This window comes from Citrus clementina, unplaced genomic scaffold, assembly GCF_000493195.1.
Source record: "Citrus clementina cultivar Clemenules unplaced genomic scaffold, Citrus_clementina_v1.0 scaffold_13, whole genome shotgun sequence".
NCBI lineage: Eukaryota > Viridiplantae > Streptophyta > Magnoliopsida > Sapindales > Rutaceae > Citrus > Citrus x clementina.
In genome coordinates this window covers 16,756-42,913 of record NW_006263113.1, presented here as the reverse complement: position 1 = coordinate 42,913, position 26,158 = coordinate 16,756, and the positions used below count along the sequence as shown (strand labels likewise).

Here is a 26,158-nt window from a genome sequence, read left to right as displayed (position 1 = left end):
TACTCTCAATTTGTGTCTCCCCTTTTTCATCTATTTCTTGGCCTTTTATTGGCAATCATCCCATGTTTTCTGAGTATTATTCATGCCCCTCATTTTCGGGTGATGACGGACCTTCATGGGTCTCCAACCACCGAATCGTGGGTAAACGTGGGGCGTCATGTTCTCCCCAACGGTTTGGGGCATGACAAAACTGTCGTGAGTTTGTGAGATCGTGTCCTCTTTCTTTGAATAATGAGTATGTGGTCGGTATGTACATGTGGTCGGTACTCACTTCTAGTCGGCATATGCCCCGTACAAGATGTATTACCAAGAATCTGCTCGTGACATTCATCTGGGGAGATTCGCCCCAGGGTGAGGGAAGAGGGGATAGCTGAGCTGATACTTTTCATTACTCAACAATATCTATTATCTAAAAAAATAAAATAAAAATCTAAAACCATAGATTTACTTTTCAATCTTCGTGATTTGGCTGATTTCTTTTAAAGCTTTGGTTTCTTTAGAAGTGCAAGGAGAAATAGTAATAAGATTAAAAAAGCAATGAAGTAAAACTTTAAAATTTTTATTTCTTTATATTTTTATCGGTCATTTTACCGGTACTGGCGTTTGATTTTCTGACTAAGCTACTGTTTAGTTCTAAGTTTTGGCAATTACCCGGACTGCTCTCTTTCGTGTAACATCGACACAATGAGGCTTTGCATCTAAAAGTCGGCAGCCACGCGACTTCTTGGAATCTTCGTGCAAGTGTTGGATATCGACCGTTCGATAATGACGGCAGCATTGGTCTGGAGTGTAATTGACGCAGTGGAATAAGGATCACATGTCTCAAACTTTCGGTGAAGATATTGTTAGATATTTTATTGATTAAGGATCATTCTTTGCACTCATTCTCAATCAAGAAACGCATATGCTTTTGTTCATTGTAGTCACTGCTGTTTTGTTATTAATCTTTGCTCCCTTTTGCTGTCAACTCTCTTGAATTTCACTGGATCAACTTTTCTCTTGGCATCTGCTTTGTTGTAATCTCCAGTCTTTGTTAATTAGTCTCTCCGCTCGCAATCCAGTTGTTGAACTAGAAACCTTTTCCTTGTTTCCATCTTCTCAGCAGATCCATAACAGCTATTACGATTTCTTTCATTTCTCCGCTTCCACAACCAGATAAACTGTCCATCTTTGCGTTTCTTTTTCTTTTTCTCCTCACTCTCTCTGTGTTTCGCTCATTGTTTATTTTCTTGTCAGAAACTTCGAAAAAAAGAAAAGGGATCCGGGATGGTGGAAAGCATTGTTACTATTGTTTTAGAATTTGTTAAATGCTTGGCTCCTCCAACAGAACGCCGACTTGGTTATTTGCGTAACTATAAAGCCAACGTTGAGAAACTCGAGGCAGAAATAGACAAGCTCAAGGATGAAAGGAGAAGCATTCAGCACAGGGTTTCTGAGGCTGAAAGAAAAGGGGAAAATATTGAAGAGAGGGTTGAGAAGTGGCTGGTTAGTGCGAACATCATCATTGAGCAGGCAGCCAAATTCATTGATGATGAGAAGACAACAAATAAACGATGTCTCATGGGCTTGTGTCCTAATTTGAAGACCCGCTATCAGCTTAGCAAGAAAGCAGACACAAAGGTGAAGGCCATTGTTAAACTCCGAGAAGAAGCTGGGAGATTTGTTGATGGAATTTCCTACCGTACCATTCCGGAGGATATATGGCTCAAGTCTCACAAAGGCTACGAAGCCTTCGAATCAAGACTTTCTACTTTGAAGGCCATACAAAATGCATTGATCGATGTTGATGTCAGCATCATTGGGCTGTACGGCATGGGCGGCATTGGAAAGACGACACTGGTGAAGGAGTTTGCAAGGCGAGCCATTGAAGACAAGCTTTACGATATGGTGGTTTTTTCGGAGGTTACCCAATGTCCAGACATAAGAAAGATCCAAGAGGAAATTGCGGAAACGTTAGGCCTAGAGTTGTCTGAGGAAGCTGAGTCTAGAAGAGCTAGTAGACTATATGAAAGATTGAAGAATGAGAAGAAGATCCTTGTGATTCTCGATAACATCTGGAAACCTCTTGATTTGGGGACTATTGGCATTCCTTTTGGAGTTGAGCACAGAGGATGTAAATTATTATTCACAACAAGAGATCTTGATGTGCTGTTAAGGATGGGATCTGAAAAAAACTTCTCGATTGGCATTTTAAATGAACAAGAAGCCTGGAGATTGTTCAAGATAATGGCTGGTGATTATGTTGAAAATCGTGAGTTAAAATCTACAGCAACAAGTGTAGCCAAGGCATGCGGAGGTTTGCCTATTGCCCTAACCACAGTAGCAAAGGCACTGAGAAAAAAAGAGCTGCCTGTGTGGAAGAATGCCTTGCAAGAACTCCAAACGCCTTCAGAGGCAAGCTTCGACGAAGGAGTACCAGCAGAGGCATACTCAACAATTGAGCTGAGTTACAAGTACTTAAGAGGTGAGCAACTCAAGAAAACTTTTTTACTGTGTAGTCTTATTACGCCAGCACCAATTATGGATTTGTTCAAATACAGCATGGGCTTGGGTGTATTTAAAAGTGTCCATAAGCTAGAAGATGCACATAACAAATTACATGCATGGGTCCATCAACTAAGAGACTCTTGTTTGTTGCTCGAGGATGGTGGCAGTAAATACATTTCTATGCACGATGTTGTTCGCGATGTTGCCATTTCAATTGCATTTCGTGACATGAATGCATTTGTGGTGAGAAATGAGGATGATTGGAAATGGCCAAATGCAGATGAATTAAAAAAATATTTTGCAATTTCTTTTAAAGATAGTATTGTTAATGACATTCCTGAAGGGTCGGAATCTCTACAACTTGAACTTCTATTCATGTCTCCCAAGAACTCTTTTGCTGTGCCTAATATTCCTGATAACTTCTTCAAAAGGACGAAAAAGCTTCGGGTTTTGGATTTGACTAGAATGCGGTTATTGTCATTGCCATCTTCAATTGGTCTTCTAGTAAATCTTCAGACACTTTGTCTTAATCAAAGCATTTTCGGAGGCATAGACATAGCCATTATTGGAAAGTTGGAAAATCTAGAAATCCTTAGCTTTTTGCAATCTGATATTGTAGAGTTGCCTAAAGCACTGGGTCAACTGACTAAGCTAAGGCTGTTAGATTTAACAGACTGCTTCCGTCTGAAAGTTATTGCCCCAAATGTCATATCAAGCTTAATCCGATTAGAAGAATTGTATATGGGTAATTGCTTCATTGAATGGGAGGTTGAAAGAGCCAACAGCAAAAGAAGTAATGCTAGCCTTGACGAATTGATGCATTTACCTCGGCTAACTACTCTAGAAATTGATGTTAAAAATGAGAGTATGTTACCAGAAGGCTTTTTGGCCAGAAAGCTCGAAAGGTTCAAAATACATATTGGAAATGGGTTATTCACACATCCCATGCTTTTTGGACAACATTGGTTTAAAAGTCAGCTGCAATTTTTGATCGACAGTAATCGCAAGATTTCAAGAGAATTGGAGCTCAAGCTTGATTTTATGGACATTTGCTCCATGAAATTGCAAGGCATCAATAACGTTGAATACTTACGGTTGGACAAGCTGCAAGGCATCGAGAATGTTCTTTTCAATTTGGACACGGAGGGCTTTTCACAATTGAAGGTCCTCTGGGTTCAAAATAATCCTGACTTCTTTTGTATCGTCGATTCAAGGGAGATGGTCGCTTGTGATGCCTTTCCTCTGTTGGAGTCACTTGCCCTTCACAATTTGATCAACATGGAGAGGATATGTATTGATCGGCTCAAAGTAGAGTCTTTCAACGAACTCAAAAACATAGAAGTATATAATTGTGATAAGTTGAGTAATATCTTTTGGCTCTCTACTACAAAATGCCTTCCAAGACTTGAGAGAATTGCAGTTATTAATTGCAGCAAGATGAAAGAGATTTTTGCAATTGGGGAAGAAGTTGATAATGCAATTGAGAAGATAGAGTTTGCTCAATTAAGATCTTTGAGTCTGGGGAATCTTCCAGAGGTTACAAGTTTTTGCCGTGAGGTGGAGACTCCTTCAGCATCACCGAACAGACAAGTGTCGCAAGAGGAATCGACGACTATGTATTGCTCCAGCGAAATCACTTTGGATATTTCAACTTTGCTTTTCAATGAGAAGGTGCGTAGGCTAACATTTTATTCATATATATATATAACAGAGTTTATTCTATCATGCGTTCTCTTATGTCAAACGTGGAAAATAATTAAATCATTTAGAGAATTGAAAGAAAATGAAAACAATGGGGAAAAAAATAATCTCACGCACTCACTAATTGAGCTCTTAACAGGTAGTATGAATTAGAATGCATACTCAGCTGTCAGTTGGAAATTGATTCTGACTTGCATTAATTTGTAATCAAAGAGAAATTTTCAACAAGAAATTCTTATCTTTTTAGGTTGCGTTGCCTAACTTGGAGGCTTTGGAGATATCTGAAATTAATGTCGACAAGATTTGGCACTACAATCAAATTCCAGCGGCAGTGTTTCCTCACTTTCAAAGTTTAACACGATTGATTGTGTGGGGTTGTCACAAATTAAAATACATATTTTCAGCGTCTATGATCGGAAGCCTTAAGCAGCTCCAACGCCTAGAAATACGCTCCTGTGAGGATTTACAGGAGATCATTTCTGAAAACAGAGCAGATCAAGTGATCCCTTATTTTGTCTTTCCACAGCTCACCACTTTGATACTCCATGATCTACCAAAACTTAGATGTTTGTACCCTGGAATGCATACTTCGGAATGGCCCGCCCTAGAAATTCTTTTAGTGTATCGTTGTGACAGATTAAAGATATTTGCGGCAGATTTATCGCAGAATAATGGGAATGATCAACTTGGTATTCCTGCACAACAGCCCCTATTGCCATTGGAAAAGGTATGAAGCCATTTTCTAGATTTTTTATCTATAGCTTATTTTTAACTTTGAAAAATATGACAAAGTATTGATAAATTAATGCTCAATAAATTGAAAACTTTTATTATACAATAATCTTTGCTAGTCTAGACTAAGGGATCAATGTGGTAGATTAATGATTATATAAACTTTTTTAGGTATAGCATTTGTAAAAGAATCTTGAGTCTTTCCATATAGAAGAACTTACAAAATAAATTAGTAATTTATTATTGTGCAGTAAAATAATTTCGAGTCAGTATAAATCAACCTTTTTTCCCTAATTTCTTTTTTACCTCTAAAATTAACATATAAAAAATCATTTAATAAATTTTATCAATAATTCAATTTTTTTTAAAATATAATATAAAACAAATACTATAAACTCACTGCTTATGATTGGATTACTCAAAATCATTTGAGAAAACATCAATTGACCTTATTAGTTATTATGATTGATGATGATCAGATCTTACCCAACTTGACGGAACTATCACTATGCGGAAAAGACGTGAAGATGATTTTGCAGGCCGATTTCCCACAACACCTTTTTGGCAGTCTTAGAGATCTAGGGATTGCTGCTGATGACTCAGCTTGTTTTCCAATCTGGAATGTACTGGAGAGATTTCACAATCTCGAAATGCTCGTACTGTGTTATTTTTCATTCCACGAAGAGGTATTTTCGATGGAAGGATGCTTAGAGAAACATGTGGGGAAGTTGGCAATGATAAAAGAATTAGAGCTGTACCGGCACTATCATCTGAAGCAGCTGTGCAAACAAGACTCCAAATTTGGCCCCATTTTTCAGTATCTTGAAATTCTAAGAGTATATCATTGTCAAAGTCTGTTAATTCTATTGCCATCATCATCGGTATCTTTTGGGAACGTAACAAAACTTGTAGCTTTCGATTGCAAGAAATTGATACACTTAGTAACATCCTCCACAGCAAAAACTCTAGTGCGACTCGTATCACTTTGTGTATACGGATGCAGAGCAGTGACAGAGGTGGTAATAAATGACAAAGACGGGGTTGAAAAAGAAGAGATTGTTTTCCGCAAATTGAAGAGGTTGGAACTGCGTGATTTAGACAGCCTCACAAGTTTCTGCTCTGCCAATTACACCTTCAAATTCCCATCTTTGCAAGATCTATCTGTGATTGGTTGTCCCAAATTGAAGATTTTCACTACAGGAGAATCAAGCACGCCTCCGAGAGTAAACGTCTGGTATGGAGAGACATCGAATCAACGGCGTTGGGCTAGTAATGATCTTAACACGACCATACAACAATTACATGCTGAGAAGGTACGGATATACGTGTTACTCTCTATCTCCCATGGAAAAATTTTACAAAATTTGCTTTTTCTTTTTAAATAAAATATCGATAAGATATTTGTTATAAAGTTAGTTTAAATTGATGAATAAGAATTTTATTTTCAGCTGTTGGCGGGGTCGTCGTCATACTCTGTGGATTACGACTAATTTCATTGGCTTCTTATGACTTGGAGTTACGAATTTGAAGAAGCAAGTCCCAGCTGGTAATTAATTCTTATTTTATTTATTTGATCTTGTGGGTTGTTTCACAATTTCATCTCAATTGTTTAGAATGGGTCACTTGGTTTACTGTCAATATGGAATGCACTTTTCATGATTCGTTCAGGCTTTTATGGGCAGATTTTACGTCATTGAGCGTCTTTTGGTCTAATTTAATTTAATTTGAGTATTTTGTTTTGAGAGTTCCCTTGTTCTCTAAAATTTTATAATTCCTTGCAAGCATTTTATGATGAAATTTCATTAAGAGGGGCAACACTTGCATGTTGAAAGTGTTCAGATTTTATAATTCCTTGAAATCATGCAAACTTTTTTCTTTCTTTCCTTGCCAATTATTTATTGTCATCGTTACTGTTCCGTTAAATTTGTTTGTGCTCTGTTTGTTCATTGGAAACTTGGAAGGCAACGAAAGTACTTAAGAAAATGCTCTTGCCTATGAACACATAATTAAGAAGCTGAATATCATTCAGCGGGTAAAATATATATATATATATAATTAGCCCATTATGCCTACAACAAATCCTTACACCATCAAAGGTTAGCTATGAACAACTATATTATGGAAATATTGTTTGAAAGCATTGGATAGAATTTTCAAAAATATCAAGTTTTCACAAACTAAAAAGGGAACTAATTTGGTCTAGTTTTGGGAAAAGTATAGAAGCACAATATTTTGTCTGTTATTCTTGTTAAAATTCTCAGCACTATGTTTGCAGAATGTGTAGATACTGATGGAGATTCAAGTCACTCTTCTTCCGCGCAACATTTGAAATGAAGCCTTTTTTTCCCCCTCTATTCAAATTTTATGTTGTGAAGGGTTTCCGTTTCCGTGTTCATGTGATTTACTTCACCGTGTCGCTACATCTATGATGGTGTGTGTTATATCTTGTCTGTTTCCTTTGTTTGACCATCGAAAGTTCAAAGACAGTTTATTCTAAATATGTGTAAATTCATTTTCTGTATAAGCTCTTTGTATGCATTTTGACATTTTATTCTCAATATGTATGACTCAATGAGAGGTCTTTTGTTATATATATGTCCCGAATTTCTTGTGTATTTTTAGATTTGATTATGTATTATCGTCTCATTGCAAGGTCTTATAATCACTGATTCTCATTTCTCGTATACATACGTATATATGGGCAAGAAATTTGGTAAATGATCTAGTCATTTTCTCAGTAAAACATCTAGTACTTTATATGTTGGAAGGGTACTAAGCAGCAGGCCAAGATTTGTCAACTCAAAGATCGTCATGTCATTTTTTAAAAATATTAAGGAATACTAAGGAACCCCAAGAGAAAATTTAGAAATACTATAGGGACTACTTCTGCATTGTTCATTTTCGCAATTACCTGCATTATTATTTTTGTTTTCAATTAATCAAACTTCAGTTCCTTAGCATTCATCTAATTATGTACTTCATCTGGAAATCCTTAATTTACTCATCAAAATGTGAACGCTAAGGAAACTGCGAAAACAAATATAAAACTACTAGCTAAGTTTATCATCACATATGATCAGCACTAGATTGTCAAATAATCATAAAAGCATATAAATTCAAGCTACTGTATTATTTGTATCTTTCTAATTTGTGTTTATAAAGAATTTAGTTATGCAACAAAAAAAGGGGATACGAAAGTAGCAAAACTTCATCAAATACTCTGTTTTGTAGTACTTCAACATATCTACTGGCTAAGAAGTACCATCACATACGAAAATGTCGGCACAAATATTCAAGCAAGTGCAAGTGTGTGGACGAGCCACTTGTGTTATCATGAAACTTAATTTGACTAAAAAAATTCCTAGAAGTATCAAAAGTTGGTGGATTATTGTGGTTTCCTACTTTATCGTTTTTGGTTGAATAAACTAATTTAAAGCTGTGGATTATTAAAGCATATGAATTGTGAAGATATGAATACCAAATCTTTCCAACTCCTCAACTCTTGAGTAATTACTAGGTTCCCACCCATGCAAACATATTTTCTTTCGAGAAAAAGGGGTGCCTGATTCAGGGCATCTGTTGCTTCGGTTTATTTGATTTTGTTTGGTTCAATTGTAGTTCTGTTATTTAGTTTTTCCTCTGATGGTTCTGCTTCTCTGTATATTTCACTGGGTTTGCTTTGCTTCACATCTTTCTTTCAAAACTAAGAAGGCAAGGAAAAAAAGCACTTAATTCGAAAATGCAAGAAGTATATATCAAATCATGCATATGCTCATGCTCTTGCCTGTGAACACATAAAGAACAACTGAATATCCTTCGTCGGATAACAAAAAACAAAATCTAATCATCCATTATCCATACAAGTAATGATATCATTACTTTTAGCAAATTAAAGGTGTTGTATCTTTTTTATTTAAAAAGTCTCTTAAGATTTTTATTTTTCCGGTTATTACACCTCAAAATTTGCATAGCCATAATGTCAATTTGTAATTATTTGTCCCAAGATGAAGATTTTCACTGGAGGAGAATTAATAATTACGCTATTTCAGCCCAGAGGACCATGAAGCCCCTTGGGTTGTTGACATTAACACTAGTGCGTTTACCAACCTAAACCTTCGGTTTGGTCAACTGTTCTAAATTGAACCTATGGTGAATGGAGGAAAAAGTAAAAGAGATTTATCAGAAACCTCCCCTGAAGTTTGACATATTCTTAGTTTAATAGATTGTATTTGTGTATTCTCAAATACCTCCCCTGGTGCTAGTATACCTTTTCTTAATACCCCTAATTTAGAAAAAAATAATTTGTATACTGAAAATAAAAAATTGTTGGTTAGTACCAGCATGCTTGTTTTGGTGCCTAAGGGATGTGAATGCAATGAAAATATCAAATCACCCCCGTTACTTTCCAAAATGACTTTGATAAATGAAACAAACAAAAGATTTAAGTCAAATATCAAAGAATCAGAAGGAAGCTGTTTTGCACTGGCCTAATTGCTATGCTTTCTGAATCAAATTTCGTTCAATCTTGGTGTCCCTCTTTTATTCAATATAAGAAGAATGAAAAAAGTAGGTTGTTTTTTACACAAGTGATAGAAATACTTCTTAACTTTAGACAGTGTAACACCATACACATAAAAGAAATAAGACAACAAACCATTTCCCATGCATAAAGCCAACAAAATTACTATTTAGTACAAGGGATGCAACATAATTTTAAATTTTATTCCTCAAGAGCTACAAGTGATACAAATGAGTACACAAATCAACCATCTGTAGCTTAACCAGAAGATGATGCGAATGCATGAAAATGAAAAAGCCTACGAATAGTATACATGGTAAGTATGACTAAGTAAAATAACAATTCTGATTGATAATACCACCACCAACAGGACCTTCATACCTTCTCTTTATTAATCACTAGTTGGTATGCTATAGCCCAGCCAAGTGTAAAATGAATGGCAATCGAGCTCTTGAGCCTCTGTATACCCTCCATAAGTTGTCTTGCTAAAACCCAAGAAATAGCTTATAAGATGAAATGGACCGCCCATGGTTCATACAAAGAAAAGAATAAGCCACCTATTAATTGAAGCTAACAACAGACATAAAATGATAAATGAAAAATGCTCACCTTCAGAATGAAGTCAATGTAATGAAGAGCACCATTCTCAAATTCAGTTCTGCCACCTGGAAAAATGTGGTATTCACCAGTAACTTTAACCCCATTTTGCTAACCCTTAACTTCTGCAAGCTTTGTGTGGGGAAAATTATAATACCAAATCTATCCCACACAGCATGAGAACAAATCTTAGCCCAAGTGAATTAAAAGTAGTCAAGTATATATTTTATAATGCATAATATAAGATCATACCCTATCCCTGCTTTGGGGCCACTTAATTGAGTGTTTGTATCCTTCCGGTAAAGGAGCAATACAGGTACAAGCTTCGTCAGGGCAATACCTCTCTCGATGTTCATAATGCTTTTGTGCTGGAAAGCATTCTAATTGCTTGCAAATTGTCCAGGCAAGGGATGCAATCTGGCCTAGCAGTGGCATTACACACTTTCCAGCGATGACCATACTGGTCCTTAGATATAGAAGATTGTTGTGATATTTTCTGATTCTATGACTCAATAGGTTGAGTTGAGCAAGCCCCATTCTGAGCATTAGTTTCCTTCAGAATTTCTGACTAGTCACCAAAAGGAAAAATCTCAGTTGAAGCCTGATCCTTTCAACGACTCTCAGTGTCATTATCTTGATCTTGAGAATCCTTCTCCTTTTCAATCTGACTAGCCTGATCCATTTATTTTCATCCAAGCTCTTCTCTGATTCAATTTGCTCAATTTTATTCAATTCGCCGCCTTCTGTTTCTCCAGCTTCTTAATTCAAATCTCCACCTTCACTTTTAGATTCCTTATCTTCCTTTTTTCTAACATCGTAATTTTTAGACACCGCCCTAGATTCCTCTTCAGACTCAGTATTCTCATCAAAACTCTCCTTCACTAAATTCTCTTCCTGGTTTTGATTAACCATATTCTTAGATTCACTCGTCTCACCATCACCCTCATACATATTCATCTCTTCCTGATTATCTTCCACTCTGTTCTCTAACTTTTCAACAGGAACATCATCCCCATCCCCATTTGTTGAATCCTGTCATTCATCACCTTGATTTTCTACGAAAGGCCCAGAAAAATCTCAGATACTCTTTGTTTCACTTTGCTTATAGGCTCTTAAGAGGACAACATCCTGGATCCCACACCAGTACAACTGATGATGACATTAACATCCAAACGCCAACCAGAAAAAGACCAACAAACACTACTACAGTAACAATTGAACAAAGACAATATCATAGATTCTTTAGCTATTTAATATTCCATCAAATATAATTATATAATACCTACCAAAGATTTCCGAATAGAAGGCATTCTCATCATTCTCATCTCAAGCAGCAACCTCACCAGTAACACATTTTCATATCATGTTTCCACCACAGGTCGCACGTATAGAAAGAATGAAGTATTAATTAGCTTCAACAGAGCCTATTTCTTTATTTCTTTTTTTCCCAAATAAACCTTCATTCTTATATGTATAATTAAAATATCAACTGAATAAACAAAGTCTATGATTACTAGTACAACATTTTCATTTTCAAGCGGAGCTAGATAAGATATCAATGTCGTCAAATAAACCTAATTTAATCTTGAAACCATAAACTGCACTAAGCATAGCAGCAAAGCCAGAGCCTGACTATAAAGAAGCTAATATATATATATATATATATAGATTAAACTTTTGTTTTATCTTCCACAAGCAAGAAATTCGACTGGAACATGAAATTTTTAACAATCTTACAAACATTATACACAAATCTCCATTAACGGCAAATAGGGGGATGAATCACTGACATCACCCAATTCATATATTCAATTAATGTATTCCCACCCCAGTCAGCAACGTGCTACCACAGTTGATTAGTTATTAGGGTTAAGGCTTACCGCAAAGAACTGAATGGCGTTAACTAAATAATGAGTTGAAACGGCATCTGCAATCGCATTAAACGGCATTGAACCGAAAGGTAGGGTTTAAATGAATGTTGGCCTGAGACAAAAGGGCGTGGCATATTGGGGTCTTATGGCTTCGTTTTGTTTCAATTGAAGGAGGGAAGCTGAGCGAGAGCTTTGATATGTAAATTTCAGCTTAATTTAAGCTAGGGTCTTCTTTCGATTGAAACAGAGAAAGATTTTGGGTTATTAAAGTGAAAGAGATGGAATAATACAAAAAATTAGCAAAGTGAAAGCGAGGGAATACAAGATTTATTATGGGTCCTAAGAGCTGAAGGCAATTCGCCATGGTTCTGATATACGGAAAACTTTCTTAGCTTTATCGGTGGTGGAAGTGAGGGTTAGGGCTAGGGTTCTACACAATGTTGTTGAGAATGGCTCAAAGTTCATTGATTTTAGGTTGCAGCGAGAGAGGGGTTTATTCAACACTTGTCGATATTTGGCTGAAGTGTTGGTATGTTTTAAGTTTCATAAAAACGACGTCGTTTAAATAGTCATCATTTTATGATATTATAAATCCACAAAACTTGAGCGTCACTTATATCTATCATTTATTTATGTTAGTTAAGTTATAAGTCATGAATATGTCATAAACTCTGAACATATAAATATATGCCACACCAACAAAGTGTTGGCTCCACTGGTAATGGAGTCCCCTTAAGTGGCTTGACTGGGTTTGTTCCTTAGTTCGAGTTGCAAGGAAGTCGCCTTTGTTGGGAGAACTTATGCCTCCCGGTTCGAGCGGAAACTTATAGTCTGAGTTGTGGTACGGGCTTAAAGGTGTTTTCCACAGTTGGGGCCCTCCCCAGAATATCTCGTGGTTAAGACCAAAAAATAAATAAATAAATAAATATATGTCACAAATCTATCACACTTTCATGATACATTTGTGATGTATCGAAGGTTCATGTCATTCCTCCGGTGCAACATTCGAAATAAGGCCATTGCCCTTGTGAAATTTGCATTACTTCTATTGAAAATCTACATAATAAGAGCTCTCCCGTTACATTTTTCGTTGTTTCGCTTTTGCTTTACTTTAATGTGTCGCTACATGAACAAGTATATTGCAACATATGTACCATCAATTTTGCTATGTCTTATTCCCTAATTTTATATAATACAAATCATTTTGAAATTATAATAACAACAACGGGGTCAGGCACATTTTGTGTCTTGAAGATTTGCGAGAGCTCCATCCTACAAAGTTAAATTATTATTGTTGTTATTATTATTATTATTATATTATTATTATTATTATTATTGATGACGATGATGTGCTGTTGATGTTTTTATTATTTGAGAGATGGTAGAATAAAGTTATTCATTTTGGAGCTTAACAGTGGAAAATAAGGAAAACAAGAAAAAAGTTGTATTCGTGTTTCCTTTGTCATTTCTTGTTTCTAGAAATATTTTTGCTTCATTTATTCTATTTTATTTGCTTATTTCATTGGGCTTGCTTCACATATCATATCTATCTTTCTTTCAAAATTTGAAGGCAAGGAAAGTACTTAGAAAATGATCTTTCCTATGAACATGTAAGAAAAACTGAATATCATTCATCGGATAACAAAAAACACTAATCAGCGCATAATCCCTAGAACAAATAATTAAACCATCAAATGTTAGCTATGAACAACTATATATCCTATCATATTTAACTTCTATTTATGGTCATATCCCTAACATATTTAGAGTGGTTTTGGAATTTTGATTACATCTGAGCTTTCTCAAAAGCAGATGCTGTGAAATGAAGTTACTATTTGCTTTTCAAAACTGTTAATAATAATAGTAGTTTAGAAACTTGAACCACCACCTACGTGAGTCTGAGAAGTTGTCGATTCTATTGAATTTTCACCTTTTTGTTTGATAATTGGAGGTTTTCGTTTAATGCCTAAATTCGTAAACTGTGGAAACGTTTGAAAGCATCTATAGCATATTCATTAAAATCACGTTTTCACAAACCAAAAAGGGTACTAATTTGGTCTGGTTGTGTGAAAAGTAACACCTACCTAGCCATCCATCAGGTAAGTGAATAAGTATAAAAATATTAATATTTTCTCTGTAGTTCCTATTAAAATTGTCTATTATAGTTGCAGAATGTCTAGGAAGTATAAAAGGATGTCGTTCAAACATGATTAAGATAGAAAGGGAAAAAATAAGTAATTATCCATAGACCACTTCATCTTTTAGCCTTTATAAAAAACATACAAACATTTTTTATTGTTTTCAACAATCCATCTAATATTTACAAACTGCATCACAGCTCCACTACTATCATAACCCTTTAAAAATGTTGCTTAATCACGAGAACCTATTACTTGTAAATTATTTTTCAAGCAAATGCAACGATAGATCTAGTTTTGATCTGGGTGACTTTTAAGTGTACAGAAACGAGGAGAACGACCTTATGTTAAGTTGAAGGATTAAGATAAATCAATTACAAATCCAAACAAAACTTATGAGTGACATTTTAGTATTAAGCAAACCTACCATAATTAATCATCCAGTGATAGGTTTATTTTCAATTAGAGTAATGATAGATATCTCAAAATATTTTATCCCAAATGGTGTGTCATTACTTGAATAGTAGGTAATTCTTTCAAGATTTGAGTGAATTAATTGTATTATCTCTTCAATCTATTGATGAATACCATATCATTTGAGATAATTTTTTAAGATAAAAGATTTAGGATGTGTGGCACTACTCATTGAATTATGCAACTTAAATGCAATTTTTTTAAAACCATTTATTTTCATTAAATTTTGAGCCATTAATGAAATAAATATAAGTAAAGCTATTTGAACCTACTCATTTTCTCACTACATCATTTATTTAATCAAAATAAAATTTAATTTTAAAATATAATTCATTAAATTATTTGTTTGACTTTGTTCTCTCTCTCTCTCCCCCTTCCTCTCTCATTCTCTCCAACCATTTTTTTTTTTTTTGTTTACATAGACTAAATATTTCAATTAACAAATAAAATTGTTATAAAAATAACAAATTTAACCATAGACACCAATATTAATTAATAAACAAAAAAATTGAGGAGTGATAGAATTAAAGTTTGTTATACCACAATTTGCTTTACTTTTATATTTTTATTTTAGTGAGGATACAATGTAGACATTATTTTAGGATTTTATAATTTTTATTATTTTATCGTTTTCTATTTTAATTATAGTCAACTATGGTATATGTCTTAGTTTTTTATTTCTATTAAAATTGTTATTTAGTTTTTCTTTTTAAGTTAACTTAATGAAGTAGGTTTATTATATTATAAATCAAAATCTTATTATTGTAACTTCAACTATTGATCAACTTATAAAGCCCTTTTTAATAATTCCCTCTAAAATTATTTATTAAAATCTCTCTTGCACAGTTATTTGGATTAGAACATTGTCTAATCTCGCTTTATGCGTTATTAAAATCTCATTGAGCCATTGTTAGAATGAGATCTACTCACGTTTCGATTAGGATGTAAACTATCCACATTACCTTAGCCAGTATTAGAACGATAGCTAATATTTCCTACCATATCAATTCCACTTCCGCAATTCCAATTTGTTAGTTTGTATTAGAGTGGTTCAATGCCAATTGCACAGTTTTCCTGGCTACCCATATCCATCCCCACCAAATCCATCACTGTTTATCCAACAAAAAAATATTACAAAATTACAAAACCTTAGCAGCTGCCCACCACCACTGCCACTTTTCACTAATAGTTCACCATTGGGTAATCCCTCTACCAAACTCATTAGCCACTACTGACCAAACCTTAGCCACTCTTGCCATCAATCGCCGCTTGTACCTACTATAAATCATTTAGACCTAAAAACTGGGAGCATCCACCAGCTGCCACCGTGAAACCAACCATCTTCATTGTCAACCAACACCACCACTAAACTTGCTAGATTCCACTGGTCATAACTTGACAAAACCCACCAATGATCACCGCCATAAATCGCCACAACGCTAACCCAAAACCCGGGCCTCACCTAACGCCACCGCAAACGCCACTTTCTCATTGTCGATATCCAAATCGCAATCGAAATCTCCAACATGAATGAAGCACCATAGATGCCAATTCAAGTCAGCTTTTTGACCAAACCACTGTGAATCTAGCCAATCCTCGGCCATTGTCGAGTTTCTCACGACCATATCTAGCAAATCTAACCACTAAGGTCACCAGCCCCAGTGAAAGAAACTCTAAAGGATAACTTTAATCTTAGGTGTTCAAGTAAAATGATAATTTTAATCTTATGACATCAACAAGATTCTAACGAGCTAAGATGACAGTGAATAATTAATAAACTTTAGGTGGACTTCTACAAAGAAAAAGGTTTCTGTGTATTTTTAAAAAAGTCCCAAAGACTACATGGTTAGTGGATAATTTCCTTTTTTGTTCTTATTTTCTACTATTATTAACAATAAAAGTTTTTCAATAGTAATTGTTACAACCATTATAACAATTATTATTGTTATTGCTGCTGTTGTTGTTGTACAACAAATGTGAAATTCTATCTACACAACCCAGGAGGGCGGTGAATTGGGTATTAAAATTATACTTACAAAAATACAAAACAAATTAAACAAATGCTTTAAGAAATTTATAACAGTAAATTTAACAATGAATGCAATTAAAAAAATAAAGGAGAAAATAACAAACAAACGAATTTTTACGTGTTTCGGCAAAACCCGCCTATGTTTATGCCGCCGAGTTAACTAAGTTTGAGGATTCCACTATCCAAGCCTTCTCAAGCTCTCAGATTTTACAATTGACTTTTAATGTATCAATAAACCTTTATAAGTAGTGATGTGTACACTTACCTCTTTCCCCAAGTGTTTCCTACACTTACACTCACAAAATTTTGATATTTAATTGAAGATTACAAAGATTAATCTCTATAAGAGTGTATAAGCAAATGATAACTCAAAAATGATTTAATGCATGTAGATAAGTAAAATGAAAGCTCAAGATTAGTTGTATGAACAAGTTTTAACTTAATTGAGATTGAAAAAGTTGTTAGATTTGAGTTTGATTTGGGTTCTTCTAGTTTAAACAATCAAACTAGTCGTAATTGACTTTCTGAGGACCTACCGGATTGCTGCTAAAATAAAGAAGTTAGTCGCTATATTGATGTGGCAAGTTACCGTTACAAATAAAATTTAAAAACTTTTTTGCCTAAGCGAATCGTCGCCTGATTTAAATGGTCAGCATCTATGTTTTTGGACCTGAAGCAGTTAGCCACTATTCGTTAAGCGATTAGTCGCTACTGTTTCAAAATTTATAGATTTAAACTAAAAGTTTCTAAAATTATACTATGGCCTAAAATTTTTGAAATATTTACAAATAGGTCCACTTCAAGAATTTAAAACATTACTAATTGATTTCAAAGTTCTCAAAACTTTCAATTTAGTCATAAATTTGAAAACAACTAATTTTATAAAATAATTTTTATTTACGTTTAAAACTTTTATATTATAGAAAATGATGATTTAATTTGAAAATTGTATGAAAAATATCTTGAACTCTTAAATACTAAATCATGCATACATTAAATCATATTAGCTTTACAAGAAATATAACTATGAAGATTGCTTAAGCTAGTACCTTTAGTATTCATCCTTGATTGCTGTTATCCATTGAATGACTTGAAATTGATCTCACTTGAATGATTTTTGTCCTTCAAGAACTTGTCAGATTGTGAGAAATAAATTTATCATTTTACCTTATATGGTTTATTATCATCAAAATTAAGGATCATATAGTCGTTTACCCCAACAATCTCTCCTTTTTTTATAATGACAAACACCCTATGTATTTTGAGATTTCTATTGCCCCTAAGTATGTGACATAATTCAAAAAATATAACCAAACGTATAAACTCACTCCCTCTAAGTACATGATCCATATAATTGTACAACATTTGTAAACTCTCCTTGAGTGACTCAGAAAGTAACTAAAATACTACAAACACTCAATCAACCCCCATGAGCCAAAAACATGTCAAAACACTTCAAATTACATGTCAATATCTTCTCCCCCTTCATCATGAAAAATCACTCCTCTATTATACAAATATTATCAATAATTATCCCCCACAAAGATCATCAATCGAAAATCCACACATGACCATTGATCAAGTATCCATATACATAATCCATAATCAATAAAGATAATACATAAATATAATTAATAAAGATACCACAATCAATAACTAGAATGCATAAAGATAATCCATATCAACTCAAGTATCTATAATGCATAAGTAAAATAACATCCATAAAGTATCCATAATGCTAAAAACGAAAATGCATATGATAAATAATGTCGGTGCATAAAACAGGGAAGCAAAAGAGATAAAAGAAAATCACTGATGAGGCAGCAAACATGATAATAAGGATGGTGGCAAAAATTTGAGAGCAATGAAAATAAGCTGCTGATGGTCTAGAATTTGTTATTGTTGAAGAAAGAGACGCTGCTGCTCAAAAAGAAAATGATCCTGGAATGTTGCGAACAATATCTTAAGTTCGCTTTACTGCTCGGATATGGAACGCACTTTATTCAACAATTGCTGGATTGGGTTATTGGGAATGGCTGAAGATGATAATGGTGGAGCATTAGAAGGCCAACATAGAGCTTGTGACCTCAGGGAAGAACTAAGATTAAAAACCCAGTAAGGGGAAGCACATCGTAAAAGATGCAATGATAAAAAAGAGCCAGCTTTGTGGGTTTGCTCAACAAGTTCTGATTCTTAACCTATTGGTCATTTACCCACCCAAATCCTAAGCTAGCAATGACCTCATCCCCTAACTCCTTGGGTTCATCATGAGATGGTTTAGCTATAGGGACCCAAAAATATTGAAGGATATGGGTAATGACACTACCGATTGAAAAGGATCGGTTTCCTATACTCAGTGTATTAAGCATGTGCTGAATGATAATATTCGCACATTTAGCTTTTACCCTCATGGATGCTATCTAATAAAGTAACATCTAAGCGTGTAACCTCAGCACCATGTCCCTTGTGAGGACTGATCACAAGCTGCAGAACACTATGTAGGATCCGAACTTGAAAAGGCAACACTTGTGATCTAAGAGAGGAGTTAAAAAGCTCCATGGATAGATTAGATCACCTACATATGTTTCGAACATCTATGTTTCAAACATCATCTACAACTAAATACCAGGGATAATCAATTTTAGTCCTAGATGTATTCAAATGCAACCTATCATTCCTAGTCTTGAGATTCATGTTTAAATCTTCTACAGTAAACTTAATAGGAATCCCAACAACATTAGTAATAATCATATTGACAGTATTTGTAGAAATAAGCATGTTCGAATAAAATAATCATACCAAATTAGGACAAATATGTTCCTTAAGAACTAAGACATTTGTCCAACCCAATTCAGCAAGTAAAGTTCTAAGAGTTTTGCTACAACTTGACAAATTTTCTAATTAATCAAGATTAACATATATAGTATGGGAGGATTGACCTTGTCATAAATCGATCATAGAATCATTCCATTGAGGCGGATTTGGGAAGTGGGTGGAAATGAATTTCAAAATGTCTTTATGAATCTTTTTTTTACATTTTAGGCATATGCTTACCCTTGGACTTCTCACCACTAGCCATTAAGAAATTATCAAAATGTGTCCAAAATTGCACAAATTCGAGTTCACAAAGTTTTTAAAGAAATAGATGATTTTGAACCGATTAAAATATTTTTTGAGAAGATCTAAGGAATGTATGGGTTTATTTTGGTCGAAAATGGTAAAATAATGGTTCAAATTTGAGAATGTTGAAACTGGTGACTTAGGCTTTAAGATTTTGAGAGAAGAGTGATTAAATTGTGTTTTAAAAGCAAATGAGTGAAGATTAATTGATGGGAAATGATTTGGAAAGTTTAATTTGACACAAAAGTGATGTAAAAATGGAAGATTTTAGAGAGAGAGTAAAAGAAATGAGAGATGACAGTGATAGAGATAGGGTAACAACTGAAAGTGGGAAAAAGAAGATGAACAACATTTGAAAACATAAAGCCAGCTAGCCTCTTGAAGAAAGCGGTTAACCGTTTCATTTTTAGAAACCAAGCAATTAACCGTATGATTTGAGCTGGTTGGCCAGCTAGTTTCTGCCTCACAATTGGCTAGTCGTTTGTGGTTAACGGTTAGCTAGTTCCCCTAAATTTTGCACGATTTTGCTTTTTGGCCAAAATTTAATTAATTTTGAGACCATTTTGTGATCCCCAAGTATTTCAAAAGCCATTTTTAATGCATAAGATATGATGTTAAACATTCAAAGAAGTAAATTCAAGCATATAACACATTAAAATCAAGTTTTTATCATACAATCAATCAAGATAGAAAATCAAGCAAATTTGTAGTCTCAATATCATGCAATGAAATATTGATGTGAAAATGTCATCATTCCAAACTCAAGCCAAATCTTTGAAAACTATTCTTCACATAAAGGCTTTGTAAAAATATCAGAAAGTTATTTTTCCATAGAAACAAATTCTAAAGCAATATCTCTCATTTGAACATGATCACGTGAGAAATAATACCTAATTTCAATATGTTTGGTCCTAGAATGTTGAATGGGATTCTTTGACAAATTTATTGAGCTACTAATCTATATGAGTTCCCTTAGACCAAGATCAATTGTTCCTCATAAATAATGAAAAATTCTTTTAACCGCAAGCAAATTAGATTCTTTAAGATATGGTTGAAATCATGCACACAAACATACACTAAAGTAATGTCTACTAGCAGAAAGTAAAGTAAAGATATGATCATACCTCGATATCTTTTGATACAACATCTTTACTTTTTTTATCCTTATCGAGCTTGATTGTAGTACTCATTGGAGTGTCCTTAGTCCTGAATGCAAAATCTTTTGAGTAGATCTCTGAAATACTTGGCTTGATTAATGAATTCTTTTTTTTTCTTTTAAATTTGAAGTCCAAGAAAGTACTTCAATTCTCCCATCATGCTCATCTCAAATTCTCTACTCATGCAAGATGAAAATTCCTTACACAGAAACTCATTAGTAGAACTAAAGATAATATCATCAATATAAATTTGAACAAGTATACCTTGATCCTTGTATTTAACAAATAGAGTAGTATTTGCTTTACCCATTGAAAAATTATTTTCTAAAAGAAATTTACTAAGTCTATCATATCATGCTCTAGATGCTTACTTTAAACTATATAAAACTTTGGACAACTTGTAAACATGATCCAAAAACATTTTTCGTTTTTAAAACGAGGGGGTTGTTTCACTTAAGTTTCCTTCATAATACAACTATTTAGAAAGGCGCTTTTAGCATCCATTTAATATAAAATAAAATCATTATGATATGCAAATGATAAAAGCATGTAATGGATTCTAATCTAGCTACATGTGCAAAGGTTTCATCAAAATCAATTTCTTCTTCTTGGTTGCATCATTGAGCTACTAATCTAACTTTATTCCTTACAACCACACCAGATTCATCAATTTTATTCCTAAATACCCATTTACTGCCTATTACAGATTGATGTTCTGGTTTATGAACAAGTTTCCATACATTGTTTCATTCAAATTGATTTAACTTTTCTTGTATTGCTATAATCCAAGATTCATCATTTTCCACATCTGAAAAGGATTTTGGTTCAACTTGAGATATGAATACAGTATGTTCACATGTATTTCTAAGTGATTATCTAGTAGTTACACCTCATGAAGGATCTCCTAAGATTAAGTCTTTAGGGTGTGAAGAGACATACCTTAGCTCCTTAGAGAGTGTTTGTGAACTACCTTCATTTTGAATCTGTTTAACTTGTTCTTCTTGTTGCTCATCTTTATTTTTGCCTGGTAAATCATCTTGTTTGTCTTTTAAAGACTTTTTGTTTTTGTAATTCTTCATATGCATCATCATCAACAACAACTTTCTTCATAGAAGAAAAGTTAGATTCATGAAACATAACATGTATAGATTCTTTAGCGACCAAGGATCTTTTATTATACACTCTATAAGTTTTGCTTGTATTTTAATACCCAAGAAAAATATCAACATCAGATTTTAGATTAAATTGACCAAGATTGTCTTTTGTATTCAATAGAAAACATTTGCAACCAAAAACTTTGAAATAGTCAATGTTTTTTCTATTTTTCCAAAGCTCATAAGGAGTTTTATTGAGGTAAGGTCTAATCAATGCACGATTTAAAACATAACAAACAATGTTGACAGCTCCAACCCAAAAATATTCTAGTAAAGCATTTTCATTTAACATGGTCCTAACCATTTCTTGGATAGACCTATTCTTTCTCTCAACTACTTCATTTTATTGTGGAGTTCTTGGTGACAAGAATTGATGCTCAATGCCAAAGTTATTGTAAAAATTTTCAAAATTCTATTTTTCAAATTCTCTACCATGATCACTTCTAATGCAAGAAATAACATATCATTTTTCGTTTTGAAACTTTTTATAGAAATTTTGAAAGCATGAAAGGTGTCATCTTTATTAGTTAAGAGTAATACCATGTGTATATAGAATAATCATCTATAATTATAAATGCATAATATTTACCACTTAGACTAGCATATTTAGAAAATTCAAATAAATCCATGTGAAAAAGTTAAAGTGGTTTTGAAGTAGAAATATGAATTTTATTTTTAAAGGACGTTTTATTTGTTTTCTAAATTGGCAAACTTCACAAATTCTATCCTTTTTAGAACCAATTTTTGGAAGACCTATAACCAAATCGTTTTAAAAAAATTTTGAAATCAAATCTATGCTCGCATGACCTAATCTTCCATGTCATATCAAATATCATCATGTAATGTGAAAAAAAACATTTATCATGAGTTGATACACTATCTATATCAATGGTATATACATTAACACATCTTTATCTAACAAATAAAATTTTTCCATCACATGCATTTTTAATAACATATTTTGTTTTATAAAAAATAACTCTATAGCCTTTATCACATAAAAATAACTTTGTAACCTTTATCACACAATTGACTGATACTAAGCAAATTCTAAAGCAATATATTTCATTTTTCTTTTTCAAATCATCTACAAGTAAACCTTAATTCTTGGATGAAACATTTTGTTTTTTCTTTAAAAGATGCAATTTCTTCACAAATACTTCTAAGCACTTAATCTTTTTATTCAAAGTGTCATTCTCATTTAAAAGTTCTACTTTTTTCTTTCTAAGAGAAACATTTTACATTTCAATCTTCTTTAAATCTTTATGCAATTTAGAGAATACTTCAAACAACTCATCCTAAGAGGTTTACCTCATCAAGTTCATCTCTTATAATCATCTCCTATAACCATAAGTGCCAAATTTGACACTTCATGGGACTACTCTTCATCTATAGTCTCCTTATCGCTATCATCCCGTGTTGCTACCATAGCTTTCTTCTTTAATTTATTGAGAAAAGGACGTGCTAGTTTTATATGTCTAGGCTTCCTGCATTTAAAGCAAATAATTGCCTCCTTCTTCTCTTTCTAATTTTTGAATTTCCTTCGCTCGATGGATTTCTTGAAAATTATTTTGAATTTTCCAGCTATCATAGCCATGTCTTCATTTTCGATCTCACTTTCATTGTCACTTTTAGATCTTGATGCTTTTAAGGAAATATTGTTCTTCTTCTCGTCTTCATTACATTTTTCAGTAGTCAAATCCTTTTCATAAGAAATAAATGAACTAATTAAATAATCAATAGATAAAGTATCCTTAGCTTCCTCAATGGCAATTTTCTTAGGTCTCCATTCTTTTGGTAAAGACCTACTGATTTTTTTTACCTTCTCGCTGTTTGAAAATGTCTTTCTAAGAGCTCCTAAAGTGTTTATAATGTCTGTAAATCTAGTGTATATGGAATTAACACTCTCATTTTGTTCCATTTATAGCAATTCGTATTGCCTAGTATATTTACTAATTTTAGACTATTTGACTTGATTTTTAGCTTTATAAACGACTTTATGTTTTTTCCAAATTTCATAAGCATTGGAACAACCTTAAACTCTATAGAATTATGTTTTATCTAAGGCACAAAACAAAGCATTCATGACTTTGAAATTAAGAGAATCTTTTCTCTTTTCCGACTCATTCCATTCTTGTGAAGGTTTTAGAATTTCTTTCCCTTCTTTATTTTTAGCAATAGGCATGAATGGACCATCACAATCAACTTCCTATATTTCATAATATAATGCTTGCAAATAAATTCTTATCATAATTTTCCAACATGGATAATCATTCCCATCAAAGAATGGTGATCTACTAAGGGATTAACCTTCCCCAAATCTGGAATCATTTTGGATTACTATGGATCTTTTACTCTAGATGGTTAAGTCCTAAGAGCATCTCCAAAAGGCTCTATAAATTTTACTCTGTAAATATTTATTTGCTTACCTATGTAGCAAATAGATGAATGAAAAAAGATATTGTTCTCCAAAAGACTCTTCAAATAAAAATGAGTTAATATTATTTTAATTAAATAACTATTTTTTTAAAGGAAAAGTTAGTAGTAATTAAAGCACATTTCTCTTTTTCTTCAACAAAAAGTAATAAAATATAAATTGAAGAGGGAGAAAGTAACTCTTCAAATTTGAAGAGAGTGATAATTTCTTATTTGAAGAATCTTAATTGGAGTGTCTTTTGGAGCCTTAAATGTTGATGTAGCTCTTCAAATAAGTAATAAAGTCTTGTTTGAAAAGTCTTTTGGTGATGCTCTAACAAGAGAACTTCCTCTGATACCAAATGAAATTCTAACTAAGCAACCCAAGAGGGGGTGAATTAGGTATTAAAAATTATACTAACAAAAACACAATACAAATTAAACAAATGCTTCAAGAAATTTAATAATGGTAAATTTAACAATGCGTGAAATTAAAAAGATAAGGGAGAAGATAACAAACACATGAATTTTTATGTGGTTCGGCAAACCCGCCTATGACTACGCCTCCAAGCAATCCAAACTTGAGAATTCTACTATCCAAACCTTCCAAGGCTCCAAGATTTTACAATTGACTTCTAAGGTGTCAATAAACCTTTACAAGTAGTTATGTATACACACACCTCTTTTCCCAAGTGTTTCCCACACTTATACTCACTCAATTTTGATATTTAATTGAAGATTACAAAGATTACACTCTATAAGAGTGTATAAGCAAATGATAGCTCTATAATGATTAATGTATGTAGATAAGCAAAATGAAAGCTCAAGATATATGAATAAGTTTTAGCTTAATTGAGATTGAAAAAAATTGTTAGATTTGAGTTTGATTTGAATTTTATAGTTTAAACAATCAAACTAGCAATTATTGGCTTTTCTAGGGACTTGCTGGATCGCCGTTAAAATGAGGCGATTAGCCACTATGTTGATATGGTAAGTTACAGTTGCAAATCAAATTTGAAAATTTGGTTCAAGCGGATTGCCGCTTGATTTAAGCGGTTAGCTGCTATGGTTTTGGACTTGAAGTAGTTAGCCGCTATTGGTTAAGCGATTAGCCACTATTGTTCCAAGATTTATAGATTAGACCTAATTTTTTTGAAATTATATTACGACCCAAAACATTTGAAATATTTACAAATATGTCAATTTCTAGGATTTAAAACATTATTGGTTGATTTCAAAGTTCTCAAAACTTTTCAATTTAGTCCATAAATTTGGAACAAGCAACTAATTTTATAAAATCGTTAAAACTTTTATATTATAGAAAATGATGATTTAATTTGAAAATGTCATGAAAAATATCTTGAGCTTTTAAATGTTAAATCATGCACACGTTAAATTATATTGGCTTTACAAGAAATTTAACAATAATGATTGCTTAAACTAGTACCCTTAATATTCGTCCTTGATTGTCATTGTCCATTGAGTATCTTGATCTTGATCTCACTTGAATGATTTTTGCCCTTCAAAAACTTGTGAGATTGTGAGAAATAAATTTACCATTGTACTCTATGTAGTTTGTTATCATCAAAATCAAAGATTATATAATCGTTTAGGCCAACAAAATATTATAATAAATGATAATTATTATGATAAAAAATTAAAGATATTTCGTAATTTGTAACAACTCATTGTGATTTTAAAATAAAATAAATAAATCAATGATGATATAATTTATTTTAATTTTAATTTTTACAATTTAAATAA

The 26,158-nt window shown here is 33.1% G+C and overlaps 1 protein-coding gene and 1 pseudogene across 1 annotated transcript; one reads left to right on the top strand and one right to left on the bottom strand.

Moving 5' to 3' along the window:
* The first annotated feature begins 1,266 nt into the window (after positions 1 to 1,266).
* Positions 1,267 to 6,472, top strand: LOC112101508 (disease resistance protein At4g27190-like). Its single transcript, XM_024192174.1, has 4 exons — positions 1,267 to 4,158; positions 4,436 to 4,915; positions 5,400 to 6,233; positions 6,369 to 6,472. The coding sequence occupies exons 1-4, from the start codon at positions 1,267 to 1,269 to the stop codon at positions 6,408 to 6,410; spliced, it is 4,248 nt and encodes a 1,415-aa protein (XP_024047942.1). The 3' UTR covers positions 6,411 to 6,472.
* Positions 6,473 to 8,204: 1,732 nt separating this feature from the next.
* On the bottom strand, positions 8,205 to 11,267 carry LOC18053620 (annotated as a pseudogene).
* Between the last annotated feature and the right edge of the window lie 14,891 nt (positions 11,268 to 26,158).

Excerpts from the sequence above, each read along its gene's own strand:
- LOC112101508 (XM_024192174.1), top strand. The coding sequence starts at position 1,267 with ATGGTGGAAAGCATTGTTACTATTGTTTTAGAATTTGTTAAATGCTTG. Across the intron at positions 4,159-4,435 it reads CTTTGCTTTTCAATGAGAAG|GTTGCGTTGCCTAACTTGGA; the intron begins GTGCGTAGGCTA and ends TTATCTTTTTAG. Across the intron at positions 6,234-6,368 it reads AACAATTACATGCTGAGAAG|CTGTTGGCGGGGTCGTCGTC; the intron begins GTACGGATATAC and ends TTTTATTTTCAG.